The sequence below is a fragment of the Pseudophryne corroboree genome, chromosome 10 (genome assembly GCF_028390025.1).
Source record: "Pseudophryne corroboree isolate aPseCor3 chromosome 10, aPseCor3.hap2, whole genome shotgun sequence".
NCBI classification, from domain to species: domain Eukaryota; kingdom Metazoa; phylum Chordata; class Amphibia; order Anura; family Myobatrachidae; genus Pseudophryne; species Pseudophryne corroboree.
In genome coordinates, this window is record NC_086453.1 from 32,874,813 (window position 1) to 32,897,837 (window position 23,025).

At 44.2% G+C, this 23,025-nt stretch overlaps 1 protein-coding gene across 1 annotated transcript in view; it reads right to left on the bottom strand.

The window, feature by feature from the left end:
* The window catches only part of LOC134965892 (phospholipase A2 inhibitor gamma subunit B-like), a 63,217-nt gene extending 40,531 nt beyond the window's left edge, over window positions 1-22,686 (bottom strand). The window contains exon 1 of the mRNA XM_063942284.1: window positions 22,582-22,686. Within this exon, the coding sequence (XP_063798354.1) occupies window positions 22,582-22,636 (55 nt within the window). The 5' untranslated portion in view covers window positions 22,637-22,686. The remainder of the gene's footprint in view (window positions 1-22,581) is intronic.
* Window positions 22,687-23,025: the final 339 nt, after the last annotated feature.

Sequence of the window (23,025 nt, forward strand, 5' to 3'; positions counted from 1 at the left end):
AGTAGTAATAAATGTATGACATGCAGAGGGATAGCAGCAGCAGTAGTAATAAATGTATGCAGAGGGATAGCAGCAGCAGCAGTAAATGTATGACATGCAGAGGGATAGCAGCAGCAGTAGTAATAAATGTATGCCATGCAGAGGGATAGCAGCAGCAGTAGTAATAAATGTATGCAGAGGGATAGCAGCAGCAGCAGTAAATGTATGCCATGCAGAGGGATAGCAGCAGTAGTAGTAATAAATGTATGCCATGCAGAGGGATAGCAGCAGCAGTAGTAATAAATGTATGACATGCAGAGGGATAGCAGCAGCAGTAGTAATAAATGTATGACATGCAGAGGGATAGCACCAGCAGTAGTAATAAATGTATGCCATGCAGAGGGATAGCAGCAGCAGTATTAAATGTATGCAGAGGGATAGCAGCAGCAGTATTAAATGTATGCAGAGGGATAGCAGCAGCAGCAGTAATAAATGTATGCCATGCAGAGGGATAGCAGCAGTAGTAATAAATGTATGCCATGCAGAGGGATAGCAGCAGCAGTAGTAATAAATGTATGCAGAGGGATAGCAGCAGCAGCAGTAAATGTATGCCATGCAGAGGGATAGCAGCAGTAGTAGTAATAAATGTATGCCATGCAGAGGGATAGCAGCAGCAGTAGTAATAAATGTATGCAGAGGGATAGCAGCAGCAGCAGTAAATGTATGCCATGCAGAGGGATAGCAGCAGTAGTAGTAATAAATGTATGCCATGCAGAGGGATAGCAGCAGCAGTAGTAATAAATGTATGCAGAGGGATAGCAGCAGCAGCAGCAGTAAATGTATGCCATGCAGAGGGATAGCAGCAGTAGTAGTAATAAATGTATGCCATGCAGAGGGATAGCAGCAGTAGTAGTAATAAATGTATGCAGAGGGATAGCAGCAGCAGCAGTAAATGTATGCCATGCAGAGGGATAGCAGCAGCAGTAGTAATAAATGTATGCAGAGGGATAGCAGCAGCAGCAGTAAATGTATGCCATGCAGAGGGATAGCAGCAGTAGTAGTAATAAATGTATGCCATGCAGAGGGATAGCAGCAGCAGTAGTAATAAATGTATGCAGAGGGATAGCAGCAGCAGCAGTAAATGTATGCCATGCAGAGGGATAGCAGCAGTAGTAGTAATAAATGTATGCCATGCAGAGGGATAGCAGCAGCAGTAGTAATAAATGTATGCCATGCAGAGGGATAGCAGCAGCAGTAGTAATAAATGTATGACATGCAGAGGGATAGCAGCAGCAGTAGTAATAAATGTATGACATGCAGAGGGATAGCACCAGCAGTAGTAATAAATGTATGACATGCAGAGGGATAGCAGCAGCAGTAGTAATAAATGTATGACATGCAGAGGGATAGCACCAGCAGTAGTAATAAATGTATGCCATGCAGAGGGATAGCAGCAGCAGTAGTAATAAATGTATGACATGCAGAGGGATAGCAGCAGCAGTAGTAATAAATGTATGACATGCAGAGGGATAGCACCAGCAGTAGTAATAAATGTATGACATGCAGAGGGATAGCAGCAGCAGTAGTAATAAATGTATGACATGCAGAGGGATAGCAGCAGCAGTAGTAATAAATGTATGACATGCAGAGGGATAGCAGCAGCAGTAGTAATAAATGTATGACATGCAGAGGGATAGCAGCAGTAGTAATAAATGTATGACATGCAGAGGGATAGCAGCAGCAGTAGTAATAAATGTATGACATGCAGAGGGATAGCACCAGCAGTAGTAATAAATGTATGCCATGCAGAGGGATAGCAGCAGCAGTATTAAATGTATGCAGAGGGATAGCAGCAGCAGTATTAAATGTATGCAGAGGGATAGCAGCAGCAGCAGTAATAAATGTATGCCATGCAGAGGGATAGCAGCAGCAGCAGTAATAAATGTATGCAGAGGGATAGCAGCAGCAGCAGTTCTAAATGTAAGCCATGGAGACTGATAGCAGCAGTTGTAATAAATGTATGACATGCAGAGGGATAGCAGCAGCAGTAGTAATAAATGTATGACATGCAGAGGGATAGCAGCAGCAGTAGTAATAAATGTATGCAGAGGGATAGCAGCAGCAGCAGTAAATGTATGACATGCAGAGGGATAGCAGCAGCAGTAGTAATAAATGTATGCCATGCAGAGGGATAGCAGCAGCAGTAGTAATAAATGTATGCAGAGGGATAGCAGCAGCAGCAGTAAATGTATGCCATGCAGAGGGATAGCAGCAGTAGTAGTAATAAATGTATGCCATGCAGAGGGATAGCAGCAGCAGTAGTAATAAATGTATGCCATGCAGAGGGATAGCAGCAGCAGTAGTAATAAATGTATGACATGCAGAGGGATAGCAGCAGCAGTAGTAATAAATGTATGACATGCAGAGGGATAGCACCAGCAGTAGTAATAAATGTATGCCATGCAGAGGGATAGCAGCAGCAGTAGTAATAAATGTATGACATGCAGAGGGATAGCAGCAGCAGTAGTAATAAATGTATGACATGCAGAGGGATAGCACCAGCAGTAGTAATAAATGTATGCCATGCAGAGGGATAGCAGCAGCAGTAGTAATAAATGTATGACATGCAGAGGGATAGCAGCAGCAGTAGTAATAAATGTATGACATGCAGAGGGATAGCAGCAGCAGTAGTAATAAATGTATGACATGCAGAGGGATAGCACCAGCAGTAGTAATAAATGTATGCCATGCAGAGGGATAGCAGCAGCAGTATTAAATGTATGCAGAGGGATAGCAGCAGCAGTATTAAATGTATGCAGAGGGATAGCAGCAGCAGCAGTAATAAATGTATGCCATGCAGAGGGATAGCAGCAGCAGCAGTAATAAATGTATGCAGAGGGATAGCAGCAGCAGCAGTTCTAAATGTAAGCCATGGAGACTGATAGCAGCAGTTGTAATAAATGTATGACATGCAGAGGGATAGCAGCAGCAGTAGTAATAAATGTATGACATGCAGAGGGATAGCAGCAGCAGTAGTAATAAATGTATGCAGAGGGATAGCAGCAGCAGCAGTAAATGTATGACATGCAGAGGGATAGCAGCAGCAGTAGTAATAAATGTATGCCATGCAGAGGGATAGCAGCAGCAGTAGTAATAAATGTATGACATGCAGAGGGATAGCAGCAGCAGTAGTAATAAATGTATGACATGCAGAGGGATAGCACCAGCAGCAGTAATAAATGGATGCCATGCAGAGGAATAGCAGAAGCAGCAGTGTCGGACTGGGACATGAAGGGCCCACTGGGGGATGCAGTTATAGGGGCCCATACTTAGGGGTGTGGCCAGCCTACAAAGGGGTGTGTGGCCAGCCCATAGATGCCGACTTTTGGGCTGCTGTCTCCAGGAGAGAGCAGCCCGTCGGCTCAGCAGGGGGAGGCGGGCAGTGAAGTGACGAGCCAGGGGGGGGGGGGGGGGCAGAGGCGGGGGGGAAGCGGACCAGAGGCGGGACGGGGCGTGGCTTCCGGGTCGCATCATTTAAGCCACGCCGCCCGCTGTGTAATGCCGCGATTACCGGCATTATACAGCATTATACAGCATGGGGCGTGGTTATGATGACGCGATTCAACAAGAATCGCGTCATCACCTACCCGGACCGCCCACGTTACTCGTTAAGTGGGCGGCGGGCAGGGGGTGACCCCCATAAATCGGGAGACTTGCCTGCGCTTCCGGGGGGCCGGGAGGGTCACCCGTTTTTCGGGAGCCTCCCAGCCATTCCGGGAGGGTAGGCAAGTATGGGCCAGCCTCCACAGAGACATGAAATACACAATAGTCTAGTGCAGTGTAATGCGACATATCTACCATGTATAATACAATTGCACAGTCTGGAACCTGATCCCTAGAGGAAGGAGTGGGGCCCTCAGGCAGTAAGGCCTACCGGTGGTTTCCCGGGTTCAGTATGGTATGCCGGCGGTCGGGCTCCCGGCGACCAGCCCGACCGCCGGCTTACCAACAGTGTGGTGAGCGCAAATGAGCCCCTTGTGGGCACGTTGGTGCGCTACTCACACCACACTATTTTATATTCCCTCCAGGGGGGTCGTGGAACTCCATGAGGGAGAATAAGTGTTGGTATGCCTGCTGCCGGGATCCTTTCAGTCGGCATACTGAATACCACCCTGGTTTCCCCTGTACCCCTGTGGGCCAGTCCGACCCTGAGAAGCAGTAATGCTTTGTCAAATTAGAAAATGCACCAAGGTGTGATATGGTCTGAGAACTTCATCACGTTATTACCAGTGTTACACAGCGTGCATGTCATGGCAATGTAGACAATCAGTACAATACTCACACTCCTTGATTGGGAGAATGCAACTGTCTGACAACAGTCTACATTGAACGTTATTGATCTATGTTGATTATTGAAATGTAACTTTTATTATTATAACTAACTGAAATCAGGTTACTATACAACACCAGACTGATGTATGATAAAAAGTAAAAACACATGGAAAAAATTCCCAATTAAACACAATAAAGGGGGCATACTATGAACACAGGTGTGCTAAGTGACTGTGCAAAGCACAGCAGTAAAGAGGAGCCATAGTTCTATGACCCTATTAGGGGCTAATAACCAAGGGGGAAATTCAGACCTGATCATAGCAGCAATGGCCCTCATTCCGAGTTGTTCGCTCGCTAGCTGCTTTTAGCAGCATTGCACACACTAAGCCGCCGCCTACTGGGAGTGAATCTTAGTTTAGCAGAATTGCGAACGAAAGATTAGAAGAATTGCAAATAGAAATTTCGTTGCAGTTTCTGAGTAGCTCGAGACTTACTCTGCCACTGCGATCAGCTCAGTCAGTTTCGTTCCTGGTTTGACGTCACAAACACACCCAGCGTTTGCCCAGACACTCCCCCGTTTCTTCAGACACTCCCGAGTTTTTTCCAGAAACGATAGCGTTTTTTCGCACACACCCATAAAACGGCCAGTTTCCGCACAGAAACACCCACTTCCTGTCAATCACATTACGATCACCAGAATGATGAAAAATCCTCGTAATGCCGTGAGTAAAATACCTAACTGCATAGCAAATTTACTTGGCGCAGTCGCACTGCGGACATTGCGCATGCGCATTAGCGACTAATCACTCCGTTCCGAAAAAAAATAACGAGCGAACAACTCGGAATGAGGGCCAATGTTTGCTCGCTATGGTTTTTTGGCAGCCCTGTGCTCAGATAGTCGCCGCCCATAGGGGAGTGTATTTTAGCTGTGCAAGTGTGCGATCGCATGTGTAGCAGAGCTGTACAAACAGATCTTGTGCAGTCTCTGAGTTGCCCAGAACTTACTCAGCCGCTGCGATCACTTCAGCCTGTCCGGTCCCGGAATTAACGCCAGGCACCGTCCTGCAAACGCATGGACACGCCTGCATTTTTCCAGACACTCCCAGAAAATGGACAGTTGCCACCCACAAATGCCTTCTCCCTGTCACTCTCCTTGCAACCGCCTGTACAATCGCTTTTTTCGCACCAATCCGCCGCAATGCCCCAATGCCCTGTGCAGTCGTCCAACGCGCCTGCGCATTGCGGTGCATATGCATGCGCAGTTCAGACCTGATTGCAGGCTGTGAGAAAACACAGCCTAGCGATCAACTCTGAATTACCCCCATGTAACATGTGCAGAGAGAGTTAGATTTGGGTGGGGTGTGTTCAAAATGAAATCTAAATTGCAGTGTAATAATAAAGCAGCCAGTATATACCCTACACAGAAACAATATAACACACCTGAATCTAACTCTCTTTGCACATGTTACATCTGCCACACCTGCAGTGCACATGGTTTTGCCTATTAGAGAAAGATTTTGCTTTTGTGATCAGGTCTGAATTAGAAAAAAAAGAATGATGTGGGCGCTCGAAGGGGATAATAGTACAACGGCTGCTGGTTTTGTAAATAATAAATTTGTTTATTGGTAAAAGAAATTCCTAACAAATAGACACTAAATGGCTGGAGTGCCGTCTGTAATACATATACACAAAAAAATAAACCTCTGAAGAAACCGCCCACCTTGGGGGCTGAGAAACGCGTCAGATGACCAGTTACGACTGTGGAACGCAAGTGGACCGCAGCCAGAAGCCTGAAGCTCCGAACCCGGAAGCCGCGGAACGCGGCATCACAGCGTCCCCTGCTACCCAGGACTTGCACGTTTAACTCCCTGTCTCTGTCTCCATCCTGGCTTAGTGCTAGCTGACAGCACACCACGCCACCTACAACAGACATTGCTAAAGGGAACCGCCGCTGAGCGGTTTGTCACCAAACCAGTGAGTGGATCAAACAAGCCTCACGGACATGAGACGGATGCAAGATTGGCTCGTTTTACATTCAGCCACACCACTGAATGCTTCGTCCATCAGCTCCTTCTGGTGAAGTATCAACAGGCTATAGTAAATACTAACCAGCCTTTTCTCCTTCAAAGTGCAGTTTGAGCTTACTATGCACTAACCTCTGTTGCCAATAACAGCCGGCTTATGCATGCAAGAAAATTAACACTAATTAGGGTTGGTGTTTAAATACCAGCAAGTTCTGAGGCCCAGGACACAGTCATTTATTTTTAATCATTGTTTTAATTTGTTTTTTATTTTTTTGTGTATATGTATTACAGACGGCACTCCAGCTATTTAGTGTCTATTTGTTAGGAATTTCTTTTTCCAATAAACAAATTTATTATTTACAAAACCAGCAGCCGTTGTACTATTATCCCCTTCGAGCGCCCACATCATTCTTTTTTCCCTTCTGTTTAGTACGGTGGTTATCCAGGTCCACCATTGTGGGCAGCCAGAAGGGTGATTGGTCTTTTTTAGAAAATCATACAAAATATAAAAAATATTACTAATTAATTCTTTTAATATTCAAATTAATCAGCGCCCACTTTTGTCTTCGGACTCCCTCTCTTTTTCAGGTCTGAATTAGGCCCAGCGAGCTGTAAGTGTACTTCTCAACTGTGCAACACTTGTAGTGTCTAGTAATGTGTGTACACTAGGGGCATTATACACAACATTAGAGAGTGTAACTTACAGTGTGGGAGAACGGAAGAAGTGTAGTGGTATCTGCTGGAGGGGGAGCAGCCCAAAATTAACCCCCAGCGGAAACCAGCACGGGATCAGTCAGGCTGACTGTAACCAGTGAGAGTGACAGAATACATCACACAAAAAAAGGAAAAAGGAAGCCATTTTGTTTTTGCACTTGAAAAAGCCTTGATGGAATGGCCGTCAGCTCTCCGATGGTTGTACTGTTTAAACTGAGCTGTTATCGTAACCTCATGTAATAATTCCGATTGGCAAAATATTGGTACATTTAAGCCTATTACACACTAGGCGATCCCAACAAACTGAAATCTAAATTGCAGTGTAAGAATAAAGCAGCCAGTATTTACCCTGCACAGAAACAAAATATCCTACCCAAATCGAACACTCTCTGCACATTTTACATCTGCCACACCTGCAGTGTACATGGTTTTGCCCATTAGAGAAAGATTTTGCTTTTGCGATCAGGTCTGAATTGGGCCCAGTGTGCTGTAAGTGTACTCCTCAACTGTGCAACACATCTAGTCTCTAGTGTGTGCAGGGACGGATTCAGCCTTGCACATAAAACAGGGGGACCCCAGTGGAAGATTGTGCATACCTTCCAACATGACCCATTCCAGGAGGCACAAATGCTCTCTACCTGGACTTCCCTTTTAATATGTGATTGGCGTCACCTGTGTTAAACTATTTAATTGTAAAGAAGAAGAAAAAGACAACTCTCTTTGTCGGGGCACTCTTTAGAATAATTAAAACTTAACTTTTAATAATTATATATCAATTATGGGACTTATACAGACATAACAATGAAAAACATATAATAATAATACCCACAGATGAAACCAAATATTATTGGACTCTCTCCTATAGAATAATTTTTTTTAGGGATGTAGCACTGTTGTTAAATAATTTCCTATTGTATCTTATAAATGAAGCTGTTTACATTTTAGACATTTATACCCCTTTCACATCGCACAAATAACTCGGTATCGACACGGCATATTGCCGTGTCGACATGGGTCAGTGTGCGATGTGAAAGCACTTTCTGTGAATTAGCGGGTCGCCTGACCCGGTAATTAAACCCGGTATAAAAGAAGGATTATACCCGGGTTGAATACCGGGTCAGGTGCAGTGTGAATGGGAGCCGCGTCGATGCGTCACGGTTTCCATTCACAGCATAGGGAGAGGCGGCGCAGGAGATGAGCTCATCTTCCAGCGCCGCCTCCAACCCCGACCTGCTGCTGCTGCGCCCCCCCCCCCCCCCCCCCCCCGCTGCTATGGCAACCGACCCGGTATATTGCCGGGTCGGAAAGCCAGCAGAGGGGAGCAAATGCCGGATCCCACCCGGTAAGGACATGTTTCTTTTACAGGGTGGGAGCAACTAGAGTTCTCCAATACTAAGGCTCATGCAAGAGTATTTTCACCAGGATATGTTCCTACTGTATGTGTCTAAAAATTAATAACAATAGTAACAATTTATCAAAGCAAGACTGACTGGTACTTTAGATACAGTTATTTAACAGTCTCACATATTAGAAACATTTCTTATACCCCATTTACACTCGCACTCCCGGGTCACTCGCAGGATGCATTCCCGGGACTGACCCCTTTCACACTGCACTAAGACCTGCGATCGACCCAGGACAGCCCCATTTACACTGATCCCGGGATATCCCTGCAAATGCATATGTATGTCATTAGAAATGGCCTTTTCTGGCTCACATAGATGAGGTCACACTAGTCAACAAAAGGGAGGGGTGAAGAAGAATCAACACAACATGTTTGGTGAATTAATTTTTTTGTATTTTTATAGGGTTTGCGGTGTATCTCTAGGTGTTTTGTGTTGTGTGTACTTTGTACCCCCAGCGCGGCGTTTGTGCACAAAATCCGTTTACCGTGCGGGACTCTGTAAGCAAACGGTGTACAAAGTACGTAGGTTGCGTACAGAGTACAGCGGCCGCTGCGGCTTTCTCTTACGCTTTCTGGACGCTCTCCAGGGCTCTGAAAAGTGACATCATCTTTTCAGAGCCCAAGAAAGCTCCAATCCGAGGCATTTTAACAGTCCCGGGATAGTGAATCCCGGGACGGGCCCTTTCACACTACACAGCTTCCCGGGACGGTCCCAGGACCAACCTTGGACGAGACCTGGGTTGAAATCCCGGGATGCTCGTCCCGAGAAATTGACCCTGTACCCTTTCACACTGAGAAAAATCCTGGGATGATGCGCGTTCACGTGCAATATCCCGGGATATTCATGCGAGTGTAAAAGGGGTATTATTATTTATTAGACACATTCATTCCATTGCTGGCTTCTTTGGCACCTTTAGTTTTAACACATATGTGGTGATTAAAGGTATCAGTCAGAAGGAAGAGGGGATATATATTATGTGACTGGTTTCTGCTTTTGAAAATCTGCTAATTAGCATTGAATTTTCAATGAGAGAACCATTTTTGACACACATATAGATCCCAAGATCTGTATCTGCTTTTGACCTGTCGTGTGACCATCGCTTAGCACAAGTCAATGAGAGTACAGAGGAGAGGTCCCTGATAAAAATAAGTATTCTTTTTCATTTTTTTAATGTTTAAGTGGTGCCCACCGAAAAATATATTAAATATTTATATCATAACATGTAAAAGCATGCTTACATTTTTTTGAACAGAGTAGAAATTCTTAATCAAAAGGTGTAAAATTGTTGAAAATTGTGCATGTCAAATATCCTATTGGCTGGTATTGCTAGAAAGAAGCTTCACATGTGCTTCTTCTGTCGGTATCCAGACATCCAGATACCAATGAGAGGGCACAGAAACAGAAGTTATTGGCAACAAAAAAGGGGAAAATACAATATATGCTTTTAATATCAATTATACCTATACTCATATAATGTACAAAATTCACACAACACGCTTATATATCATCTATGTGTGAGTTTATAAACCACAGGTATTGGTGATTAGTAATTTAATTGGGTCCTACATTCAATTAAACAAGGACATCTGATACTCATCCAACCACTTTGTTGGAATATAATTAGCATATAATTAGCATCCCCTCTTGATGTAAGTATTTATAGAAAGTCCCGTGGGTCCCATAAATTCTGTACCACATTATATACAGTACTCCACATCCATGCGTATAATCCATAAATGACTTGTTAATCATGTGAATAGTTAAATGAGTATCTGAGTCAAATAAAGGTATGTAATATTTCCCCAGCACTGTGTTGGGAAATAGTAGACAAACCTGCATATATAAATAACCAAATAAATTACTGGCATCGATGAATAGAGACAAATTATCTAAAAAGTGATACGCCTATATTGGTCATAGGATATATTCTCAAAAATTCATAGGTAAACTTTTATATCCTATGTACACGTCTATCCAAACTATCCATATAAGACCACAGTAGTTGGAGAAATATGTGCCTATATTGGTCATATGATAAATTCCTGGTTAGTGAAGGCATTATCACACCTCTATAGAATGGTAAATTTTGGCCCAAATGTTTTAGATTTAATCAATTTGTATACATATGTAAATATCTATTTAGACTTTGACAAATGTCCAAATAAAGAATTTCCTAAATGTCAACTCATACATGTACACATAATTATTTATACTATTTCAACATGATTATTTAGCAACAAGGATTTCAGTTCATGTATATACACACGCACATATTTATTTTTTCTATTTCAGCATGATTTTTTACAAGAAAAAATAATAACTAAAAAGTAGAAAGAAATTCAAATTCATTCATATGATTTTGATTCTCCTCAAAGGGCGCTCTGCTCCTGCACTTCCTGTGTCAGGGCACGGAGACACGGAGCGGCTGCTTCCCCGGTGTGTCAGGACGGACAATCGTCCTTGAAATAAGTAATACTATATTTGTTGTTAGGGATCTAATTACCAATCTACGCATTATTTGTTTCTTCAGCTTTACACGTCTCCTTATGAGATATGAATTGAGGTGACTTAGCGGCCCGGCGTCTCACCTTCTATTTTCTTCATCTGCATAAATGATGCTGGTATAAAACAGATTACTAATTAAATCGTGTGTATAGGTAATAATTGCAATCCATGAACTTGGACAATAGAATTGATACAGACAGATATGTGTACACATATGAATGAATTTGAATTTCTTTCTACTTTTTATTTATTATTTTTTCTTGTAAAAAAATCATGCTGAAATAGAAAAAATAAATATGTGCGTGTGTATATACATGAACTGAAATCCATGAAATGCTAAACAATCATGTTGAAATAGTATAAATAATTATGTGTACATATATGAGTTGACATTTAGGAAATTCTTTATTTGGACATTTGTCAAAGTCTAAATAGATATTTACATATATATACAAATTGATTAAATCTAAAACATTTGGGCCAAAATTTACCATTCCATAGAAGTGTGATAATGCCTTCACTAACCAGGAATTTATCATTTGACCAATACAGGAACATATTTCTCCAACTACTGTGGTCTTATATGGAGAGTTTGGATAGACGTGTACATAAGATATAAAAGGTTACCTATTAATTTTTGAGAATACATCCTATGACCAATATAGGCGTATCACTTTTAAAATAATTTGTCTCTATTCATCGATGCCAGTAATTTATTTGGTTATTTATATATGCAGGTTTATCTACTATTTCCCAACACAGTGCTGGGGAAATATTACATACCTTTATTTGACTCAGATACTCATTTAACTATTCACATGATTTACAATTAATTTATGGATTATACGCATGGATGTGGAAAGTACTGTATATAATGTGGTACAGAATTTATGGGACCCACTGGACTTTCTATAAATACTTACATCAAGAGGGGATGCTAATTATATGCTAATTATATTCCAACAAAGTGTTTGGATGAGTATCAGATGTCCTTGTTTAATTGAATGTAGGACCCAATTAAATTACTAATCACCAATACCTGTGGTTTATAAACTCACACATAGATGATATATAAGCATGTTGTGTGAATTTTGTACATTATATGAGTATAGGTATAATTGATATTAAAAGCATATATTGTATTTTCCCCTTTTTTGTTGCCAATAACTTCTGTTTCTGTGCCCACTCATCGGTATCTGGATGTCTGGATACCGACAGTAGAAGCACGTCTGATTCCTTGGGAAAGCTTCTCTTTGGTCCTCTCATCAGCAATTCAATGTCCCTTTATTTGATTGCTGACAGCAGAAGCCATCGATGCTAGTTACATGTGAAGCTTCTTTCTAGCAATACCAGCCAATAGGATATTTGACATGCACAATTTTCAACAATTTTACACCTTTTGATTAGAAATTTCTACTCTGTTCAAAAAAATGTAAGCATGCTTTTACATGTTATGATATAAATATTTAATATATTTTTTGGTGGGCACCACTTAAACATTCAAAAAATGAAAAAGAATACTTGTATTTTATTAGGGACCTCTCCTCTGTACTCTCATTGACTTGTGCTAAGCGATGGTCACATGACAGGTCAAAAGCAGATACAGATCTTGGGATCTATAAGTGTGTCAAAAATGGTTCTCTCATTGAAAATTCAATGCTAATTAGCAGATTTTCAAAAGCAGAAATCAGTCACATAATATATATCCCCTCTTCCTTCTGACTGATACCTTTAATCACCACATATGTGTTAAAACTAAAGGCGGTTGTATGCACATCAGGACTGTGTGTTTCTGCTCAGCAAACAGGTGCCAAAGAAGCCAGCAATGGAACTGATGTGTCTAATAAGAAATAATTCTAATATGTGAGACTGTTGAATAACTGTATCTAAAGTCCCAGTCAGCTTTGCTTTGATAAATTGTTACTGTTGTTATTACAGGTTGAGTCTCCCTTATCAAAAATGCTTGGGACCAGAGGTATTTTGGATATGGGATTTTTCCGTATTTTGGAATAATTGCATACCATAATGAGATATCATGGTGATGGGACCTAAATCTAAGCACAGAATGTATTTATGTTACATATACACCTTATACACACAGCCTGAAGGTAATTTTAGCCAATATTTTTTATAACTTTGTGCATTAAACAAAGTGTGTGTACATTCACACAATTCATTTATGTTTCATATACACCTTATACACACAGCCTGAAGGTCATTTAATACAATATTTTTAATAACTTTGTGTATTAAACAAAGTTTGTGTACATTGAGCCATCAAAAAACAAAGATTTCACTATCTCGCTCTCCCTCAAAAAAGTCCGTATTTCGGAATATTCCGTATTTCGGAATATTTGGATATGGGATACTCAACCTGTATTTTCTCTGACGTCCTAGTGGATGCTGGGACTCCGTCAGGACCATAGGGATTAGCGGCTCCGCAGGAGACAGGGCACAAAAATAAAGCTTTAGGATCAGGTGGTGTGCACTGGCTCCTCCCCCTATGACCCTCCTCCAAGCCTCAGTTAGGTTTTTGTGCCCGTCCGAGCAGGGTGCAATCTAGGTGGCTCTCCTAAAGAGCTGCTTAGGAAAAGTTATTAGGTTTTTTATTTTCAGTGAGTCCTGCTGGCAACAGGCTCACTGCAACGAGGGACTTAGGGGAGAAGAAGTGAACTCACCTGCGTGCAGGATGGATTGGCTTCTTAGGCTACTGGACACCATTAGCTCCAGAGGGATCGAACACAGGCCCAGCCATGGAGTCCGGTCCCGGAGCCGCGCCGCCGACCCCCTTGCAGATGCTGAAAAGTGAAGAGGTCCAGAAACCGGCGGCAGAAGACTTTTCAGTCTTCATGAGGTAGCGCACAGCACTGCAGCTGTGCGCCATTGTTGTCACACACTTCACACCAGCGGTCACGGAGGGTGCAGGGCGCTGGGGGGGGGCGCCCTGGGCAGCAATGATAATACCTTGTTCTGGCTAAAAAATACATCACATATAGCCCCTGGGGCTATATGGATGTATTTAACCCCTGCCAGGTCTCACAAACACCGGGAGAAGAGCCCGCCGAAATAGGGGGCGGGGCCTATCTCCTCAGCACACAGCGCCATTTTCCTGCACAGCTCCGCTGCGAGGAAGGCTCCCAGGACTCTCCCCTGCACTGCACTACAGAAACAGGGTAAAACAGAGAGGGGGGGCACTTTTTTGGCGTTTTTTGATATATTAAGCTGCTATAAAGGAAACAACACTTCTGTAGGGTTGTTCCTATATATATTTATAGCGCTTGGGTGTGTGCTGGCAAACTCTCCCTCTGTCTCCCCAAAGGGCTAGTGGGGTCCTGTCTTCGATAAGAGCATTCCCTGTGTGTCTGCTGTGTGTCGGTACGTGTGTGTCGACATGTATGAGGACGATGTTGGTGTGGAGGCGGAGCAATTGCCGGTAATGGTGATGTCACCCCCTAGGGAGTCGACACCGGAATGGATGGCTTTGTTTATGGAATTACGTGATAATGTCAGCACGTTACAAAAATCAGTTGACGACATGAGACGGCCGGCAAACCAGTTAGTACCTGTACAGGCGTCTCAGACACCGTCAGAGGCTGTAAAACGCCCTTTACCTCAGTCGGTCGACACAGACCCAGACACGGACACCGAATCTAGTGTCGACGGTGAAGAAACAAACGTATTTTCCAGTAGGGCCACACGTTATATGATCACGGCAATGAAGGAGGCTTTACATATCTCTGATACTGCAAGTACCACAAAAAGGGGTATTATGTGGGGTCTGAAAAAACTACCTGTAGTTTTTCCTGAATCAGAGGAATTGAATGAAGTGTGTGATGAAGCGTGGGTTAACCCCGATAGAAAACTGCTAATTTCAAAGAAGTTATTGGCATTATATCCTTTCCCGCCAGAGGTTAGGGCGCGCTGGGAAACACCCCCTAGGGTGGATAAGGCACTCACACGCTTATCAAAACAAGTGGCGTTACCGTCTCCTGAAACGGCCGCCCTCAAGGATCCAGCGGATAGGAGGCTGGAAACTACCCTGAAAAGTATATACACTCATACTGGTGTTATACTGCGACCAGCCATCGCCTCAGCATGGATGTGCAGTGCTGGGGTGGTTTGGTCGGATTCCCTGACTGAAAATATTGATACCCTGGATAGGGACAGTATTTTATTGACTTTAGAGCAATTAAAGGATGCTTTTCTTTATATGCGAGATGCTCAGAGGGATATTTGCACTCTGGCATCGAGAGTAAGTGCGATGTCCATATCTGCCAGAAGAAGTTTATGGACGCGACAATGGTCAGGTGATGCGGATTCCAAACGGCATATGGAAGTATTGCCGTATAAAGGGGAGGAATTATTTGGGGTCGGTCTATCGGATTTGGTGGCCACGGCAACAGCCGGGAAATCCACCTTTTTACCTCAGGTCCCCTCCCAACAGAAAAAGACACCGTCTTTTCAGCCGCAGTCCTTTCGTTCCTATAGGAACAAGCGGGCGAAAGGACAGTCATATCTGCCCCGAGGCAAAGGAAAGGGTAAGAGAGTGCACCAAGCAGCTTCTTCCCAGGAGCAGAAGCCCTCCCCGGCTTCTGCAAAGCCCTCAGCATGACGTTGGGGCTTTACAAGCGGACTCCGGGGCGGTGGGGGGTCGACTCAAGAATTTCAGCGCACAGTGGGCTCACTCACAGGTGGACCCCTGGATCCTGCAGATAGTATCTCAGGGTTACAGGTTGGAATTCGAGAAGTCTCCCCCTCGCCGGTTCCTAAAGTCTGCTCTGCCAACGTCTCCCTCAGACAGGGCGACGGTATTGGAAGCCATTCACAAGCTGTATTCTCAGCAGGTGATAGTCAAGGTACCCCTCCTACAACAGGGAAAGGGGTATTATTCCACACTATTTGTGGTACCAAAGCCGGACGGCTCGGTAAGACCTATTCTAAATCTGAAATCTTTGAACCTGTACATACAAAAATTCAAGTTCAAGATGGAGTCACTCAGAGCAGTGATAGCGAATCTGGAAGAAGGGGACTTTATGGTGTCCCTGGACATCAAGGATGCTTACCTACATGTCCCAATTTGCCCTTCACATCAAGGGTACCTCAGGTTCGTGGTGCAAAACTGTCATTATCAGTTTCAGACGCTGCCGTTTGGATTGTCCACGGCACCTCGGGTCTTTACCAAGGTAATGGCCGAAATGATGTTTCTTCTGCGAAGAAAAGGCGTATTAATTATCCCTTACTTGGACGATCTCCTGATAAGGGCAAGGTCCAGAGAACAGCTGGAGGACGTAGTAGCACTAACCCAAGTAGTGCTGCAACAGCACGGGTGGATTCTGAATTTTCCAAAATCTCAATTGACCCCGACGACACGTCTGCTGTTCCTGGGAATGATTCTGGACACGGTTCAGAAAAAGGTGTTTCTTCCGGAGGAGAAAGCCAGGGAGTTATCCGAACTTGTCAGGAACCTCCTAAAACCAGGAAAAGTGTCTGTGCATCAATGCACAAGAGTCCTGGGAAAGATGGTGGCTTCTTACGAAGCGATTCCATTCGGCAGATTCCACGCACAAACTTTTCAGTGGGATCTGCTGGACAAATGGTCCGGATCGCATCTGCAGATGCATCAGCGGATAACTTTATCGCCACGGACAAGGGTGTCTCTTCTGTGGTGGTTGCAGAGTGCTCATCTGTTAGAGGGCCGCAGATTCGGCATACAGGACTGGGTCCTGGTGACCACGGATGCCAGTCTGAGAGGCTGGGGAGCGGTCACACAGGGAAGAAACTTCCAGGGAGTATGGTCAAGCCTGGAGATGTCTCTTCACATAAATATACTGGAGCTAAAAGCGATTTACAATGCTCTAAGCCTGGCAAAACCCCTGCTTCAGGGTCAGCCAGTGTTGATCCAGTCGGACAACATCACGGCAGTCGCCCACGTAAACAGACAGGGCGGCACAAGAAGCAGGAGGGCAATGGCAGAAGCTGCAAGGATTCTTCGCTGGGCGGAAGATCATGTGATAGCACTGTCAGCAGTGTTCATTCCGGGAGTGGACAACTGGGAAGCGGACTTCCTCAGCAGACACGATCTACACCCGGGAGAGTGGGGACTTCATCCAGAAGTCTTCCACATGATTGTGAGCCGTTGGGAAAAACCAAAGGTGGATATGATGGTGTCTCGCCTCAACAAAAAACTGGACAGGTATTGCGCCAGGTCAAGAGACTCTCAGGCAATAGCTGTGGACGCTCTGGTAACACCGTGGGTGTTCCAGTCACTGTATGTGTTTCCTCCCCTGCCTCTCATACCAAAAGTACTGAGAATTATACGGCAAAGGGGAGTAAGAACGATACTCGTGGCTCCGGATTGGCCAAGAAGAACTTGGTACCCGGAACTTCAGGAGATGCTCACGGAAGATCCGTGGCCTCTACCTCTAAGACGGGACCTGCTTCAGCAGGGACCGTGTCTATTCCAAGACTTACCGCGGCTGCGTTTGATGGCATGGCGGTTGAACGCCGAATTCTAAGGGAAAAAGGCATTCCGGAAGAGGTCATCTCTACACTGGTAAAAGCCAGGAAGGAGGTGACTGCACAACATTATCACCGCATTTGGAGAAAATATGTTGCGTGGTGTGAGGCCAGGAAGGCCCCCACGGAGGAATTTCAACTGGGTCGATTCCTACATTTCCTGCAAACAGGATTGTCTATGGGACTCAAATTGGGGTCCATTAAGGTTCAAATTTCGGCCCTGTCGATTTTCTTCCAGAAAGAATTGGCTTCAGTTCCTGAAGTCCAGACTTTTGTAAAAGGAGTACTACATATACAGCCCCCGGTTGTGCCCCCAGTGGCTCCGTGGGACCTTAATGTAGTTTTGGATTTTCTCAAATCCCATTGGTTTGAGCCACTCAAATCGGTGGATTTGAAATATCTTACATGGAAAGTAACCATGCTACTGGCCCTGGCTTCAGCCAGGAGAGTATCAGAATTGGCGGCTTTATCGTATAAAAGCCCATATCTGATTTTCCATTCGGACAGGGCAGAACTGCGGACGCGTCCTCATTTTCTGCCTAAGGTGGTGTCAGCGTTTCACCTGAACCAGCCTATTGTGGTGCCTGCGGCTACTAGCGATTTGGAGGATTCCAAGTTGCTGGACGTTGTCAGGGCATTGAAAAAATATATTTCAAGGACGGCTGGAGTCAGAAAATCTGACTCGCTGTTTATACTGTATGCACCCAACAAGCTGGGTGCTCCTGCTTCTAAGCAGACGATTGCTCGTTGGATTTGTAGCACAATTCAACTTGCACATTCTGTGGCAGGCCTGCCACAGCCTAAATCTGTCAAGGCCCATTCCACAAGGAAGGTGGGCTCATCCTGGGCGGCTGCCCGAGGGGTCTCGGCATTACAACTCTGCCGAGCAGCTACGTGGTCGGGGGAGAACACGTTTGTAAAATTCTACAAATTTGATACCCTGGCTAAAGAGGACCTGGAGTTCTCTCATTCGGTGCTGCAGAGTCATCCGCACTCTCCCGCCTGTTTGGGAGCGTTGGTATAATCCCCATGGTCCTGACGGAGTCCCAGCATCCACTAGGACGTCAGAGAAAATAAGATTTTACTTACCGATAAATCTATTTCTCGTAGTCCGTAGTGGATGCTGGGCGCCCATCCCAAGTGCGGATTGTCTGCAATACTTGTACATAGTTATTGTTACAAAAAAATCGGGTTGTTATTGTTGTAAGCCGTCTGTTCAGAGGCTTCTACGTTTGGCATACTGTTAACTGGGTTCAGATCACAAGTTGTACAGTGTGATTGGTGTGGCTGGTATGAGTCTTACCCGGGATTCAAAATCCTTCCTTATTGTGTACGCTCGTCCGGGCACAGTATCCTAACTGAGGCTTGGAGGAGGGTCATAGGGGGAGGAGCCAGTGCACACCACCTGATCCTAAAGCTTTATTTTTGTGCCCTGTCTCCTGCGGAGCCGCTAATCCCCATGGTCCTGACGGAGTCCCAGCATCCACTACGGACTACGAGAAATAGATTTATCGGTAAGTAAAATCTTATTTTTTTAGACACATAGGAACATATCCTGGTGAAAATACTCTTGTATGAGCCTTAGTATTGGAGAACTCTAGTTGCTCCAATAAATGTCTAAAATGTATACAGCTTCATTTATAAGATACAATAGGAAATGATTTAACAACAGTGCTATAAAAATGATTCTATAGGAGAGAGTCCAATAATATTTGTTTTCATCTGTGGGTATTATTATTATATGTTTTTTCGTTGTTATGTCTGTGTAAGTCCCATAATTGATATAATTATTTAAAGTGAAGTTTTAATTATTCTAAAGAGTGCCCCAACAAAGAGAGTTGTCTTTTTCTTCTTCTTTGTAATCTATAGTCATTACAACTCCTGGGAGCACCGCCGGTCCTATAAATTATACTCACCATACGAACCAGTTCTTTTTCTTTTGAGAAATAACAATTTATTATTTACTAATATTTCTTATACCGGGTTTCACAAATGGTAGTTCATTTTCCCATTTGGGATTAACCAAGTGCGCTATTCCAACCCCACCATTCAAATTGCTAAGAAAGGTTTTTTAATACAGGTGATTACAATTATAACTTAAGAAGGAAGTCCAGGTAGAGAGCATTTTGTCCCTCTTGGACTGGGTCATATTGGGATGTATGGAATGTGTATATTCAATTTAAATCCAATGGTGTATATTAGATTCAAACTAATAGTTTGCTAATGCCTGGGTACTGTTTAGAGCACCACTTAATTTAGAGACAGCTATTTTATAAAGATTTCTTCTAGTGGAACAAAGACAACTTAACCTTAAAATACACATAGAAAAATGAAATCTAGAATTTATCTTGTCACATGCAAGAATAGCAGCATTCTCTGTACTACTTACACACTGGGTAAGGACTCAGGAGGACTCTGTGTGTGTGTGTTTCTCTAGATCCTGATTAGATAACAGGTTACACGGGACCCAGACACCCAGGCAGGGAGGAGGAGAAGCTGGGATTCCTGGGTCACTTAAAGCTTTCTCCTCCTCCTATCTGGTCAGAAAGCTCTGTCTGTAGCTCATGAAACCTGATATTCCTGTGTCTCTGCCTGCACTGAACACTGTCCTGCTTTCATTCTGTTTGCCTGTTCTGCTGCAGGGTAAATACTGGCTACTTTATTTTTACACTGCAATTTAGATTTCCATTTGAACACACCCCACGCAAATCTAACTCTCTCTGCACATGTTACATCTGGCCCCCCCTGCAGTGCACATGGTTTTGCCCCTTAGCTAACAAATTTGCTGCTGCGATCAGATCTGCATTAGGCCCATTGAGTGTACACACTGAATCCCGCAGCTCACCTATTTCCAGTTCTGGTGTGGGCAGAGATGGTGCGGAGCGCAGGCAGCTGTGTTAATAACCACACAGACAGAGAGGCTGGGTGACTGTAGAGGGAGCTGCAGCGTCAGCACGCAGCCCCTCTAGGGAAGTTCCCATGGGGCACTGCATGAGACCTGCTGCCGGGACTGCAGTCGCTGGTGTTTTCCGGAAGTGCTTTTCCTAAGAGAGACTGGTGTGTGTCTCACGGCGGAAGCGGGCGGCAGGAGGGGGGGGGGGGGGGGTTGTGGGGGTGTGTTCTATAATAAATTATGCCTAGTAGATGTGCAATGTGTGTGTGGTGTACTATATGTGTGTGCAGTGTGCATGATGAGCATATGTATGTACGCTGTGCTGTTTATATGTGTGTGCATTGTGAATGATTGTGTGGTGTGCAATGCATTTGAATGCAATGTATGTGTAGTGTGTTGTGTGTTCAATATGTGTGTGTGTGTGTGTGTGTGTAATGTGTGTGTGTTGTGTGCTGTGTATATGAGTGTGCCCCATGTGTATAGTATGTGTGTGTTGTTTGCTGTATAAAATGTGTGGTGTACTATGTGTGTGTGTGTTATGTATGTATGTAGGTGTGTGGTGTGCTGTGTGTTTATGTGTGTGGTGTACTATGTACAGATGTATCCTCATACATCGTTGCTCATATCGCACTATTTAGGGTTTATGTGTATAGTGTGCTATGTATATTTGCGAGTGTGCAATGTGTATGGTGTGCTATTTATGTGTGTGCAATGTGTATGTATGTGTGTATTGTGCTATGTATACAGTATGTGTGTGGGCAGTGTGTATGGTGTACTATGTACTATGGGGGTCATTCCGAGTTGATCGTAGCTGTGCTAAATTTAGCATAGCTACGGTCATCTTCGTTGACATGCGGGAGGATGCCCAGCACAGGGCTAGTCGGCCCCGCAGGTCCGTGCGCCCCCCCTCCCCCCACGCAAATACAAAAGCATTGTAACTCCCGGCCAGCGCAGCTTCTGCGGCTGGCCGGGAGTAAATTGTCGCTGCCACTGGCCGCAGCGGCTGCGTGATACGTCACGCAGCCGCCGTGGCCCTCTCCCCAATGATCCGGCCACACCTGCGTTGGCCGGACCGCTTCCCCTAAACGGCGGCTTAACGCTGCCATTCAGCCCCCTCCCGCCCAGTGACCCCCTCTGTCTCAGAGGCGATCGCTGGGCAACGAAAGCTGCAATGCGTCGGCGCACTGCGGCGCCGGTGCATGATCGGTTCCAACCCGATCACTGCGCTGCAACAAACTGCAGCGAGCGATTGGGTCAAAATGACCCCCAGTTTGTGTATAGTGTATGTGTGTGTGTGTATAGTGTGCTATATATATGTGTGTGTGTGAGCAGTGTGTATGGTGTACTATGTACTGTGTGTGTATAGTGTGCTATATATATGTGTGTGTGAGCAGTGTGTATGGTGTACTATGTACTGTGTGTGTATAGTGTACTATGTGTATATGTGTGTGAGCAGTGTGTATGGTGTACTATGTACTGTGTGTGTATAGTGTACTATGTGTATATGTGTGTGAGCAGTGTGTATGGTGTACTATGTACTGTGTGTTTATAGTATGCTATATATATATATGTGTGTGAGCAGTGTGTATGGTGTACTATGTACTGTGTGTGTATAGTGTACTATGTGTATATGTGTGTGAGCAGTGTGTATGGTGTACTATGTACTGTGTGTGTATAGTGTACTATGTGTATATGTGTGTGAGCAGTGTGTATGGTGTACACATTAATTTTATGTGCCTGGGGTAAATGAAATTCAATGTAAGCTTCACTGGGGCAGAGACTGTTGCACATAAACCTTATCTGATTGTGCAGCGCTATATAATATATAGCATGTGTATTTATTTATTACCAGTTATTTATATAGCGCACACATATACCGCAGCGCTTTAGAGAGAATATTCGGCCATTCACATCAGTCCCTGCCCCAGTGGAGCTTACAATCTATATTCCCTATCACATGTACACAGACACACATTCACGCTTTGTTGCGAGCCAATCAACCTACCAGTATATTTTTGCATTGTAGGAGGAAACCTACGTAAGCAGGGGGAGAATATACAAACTACACACAGTAATAGGGTCATAGCGGGAATTGAACCCACGACCTCCATGCTGTGAGGCAGTAATGCTAACCATTACACCATCTGTAGATGCACTGTATAAAATAATAGTTATTGTAATATAGAAGAGTGAGTGTTGTTCTGTCACTTACCAGTAGCTGCGAGAGCTGATAGGATGAAGAAGAAGAGGAGTTTGGGGTTTGCCATGTTCACAGTCGTCTGGATGTAAAGATATGGATTGTATTAAGCTTTGTAGAAAGGAAGGTGTGTAGAAGGGGTGATTAATATATGACACAAAGGGGAAAGAAAACGGTTGAAGGAAAGTGTTGCAAAAATTTGGTAAACTGAAGTTGTGAAAGTTCTTACCTTCCAGTAACGGGTTGTTAGAGATTAGTCAAGCATTTTGTATTGCGTCAAACTATAAACAACTCCATCTAGTAAGGTGTGGTTGTTTTTTTTAATAGGTTTTGATTTTGCTAATACAATTTGTGCTAGCTTGTAATATGTGTGATGAAGGGCATAATTGCCTTTACTAATCTCTGCCCTGGCAGAGGGCCAGACAGGAGATGCAGCTGGCATGTGAAAGGAAGCGGTCC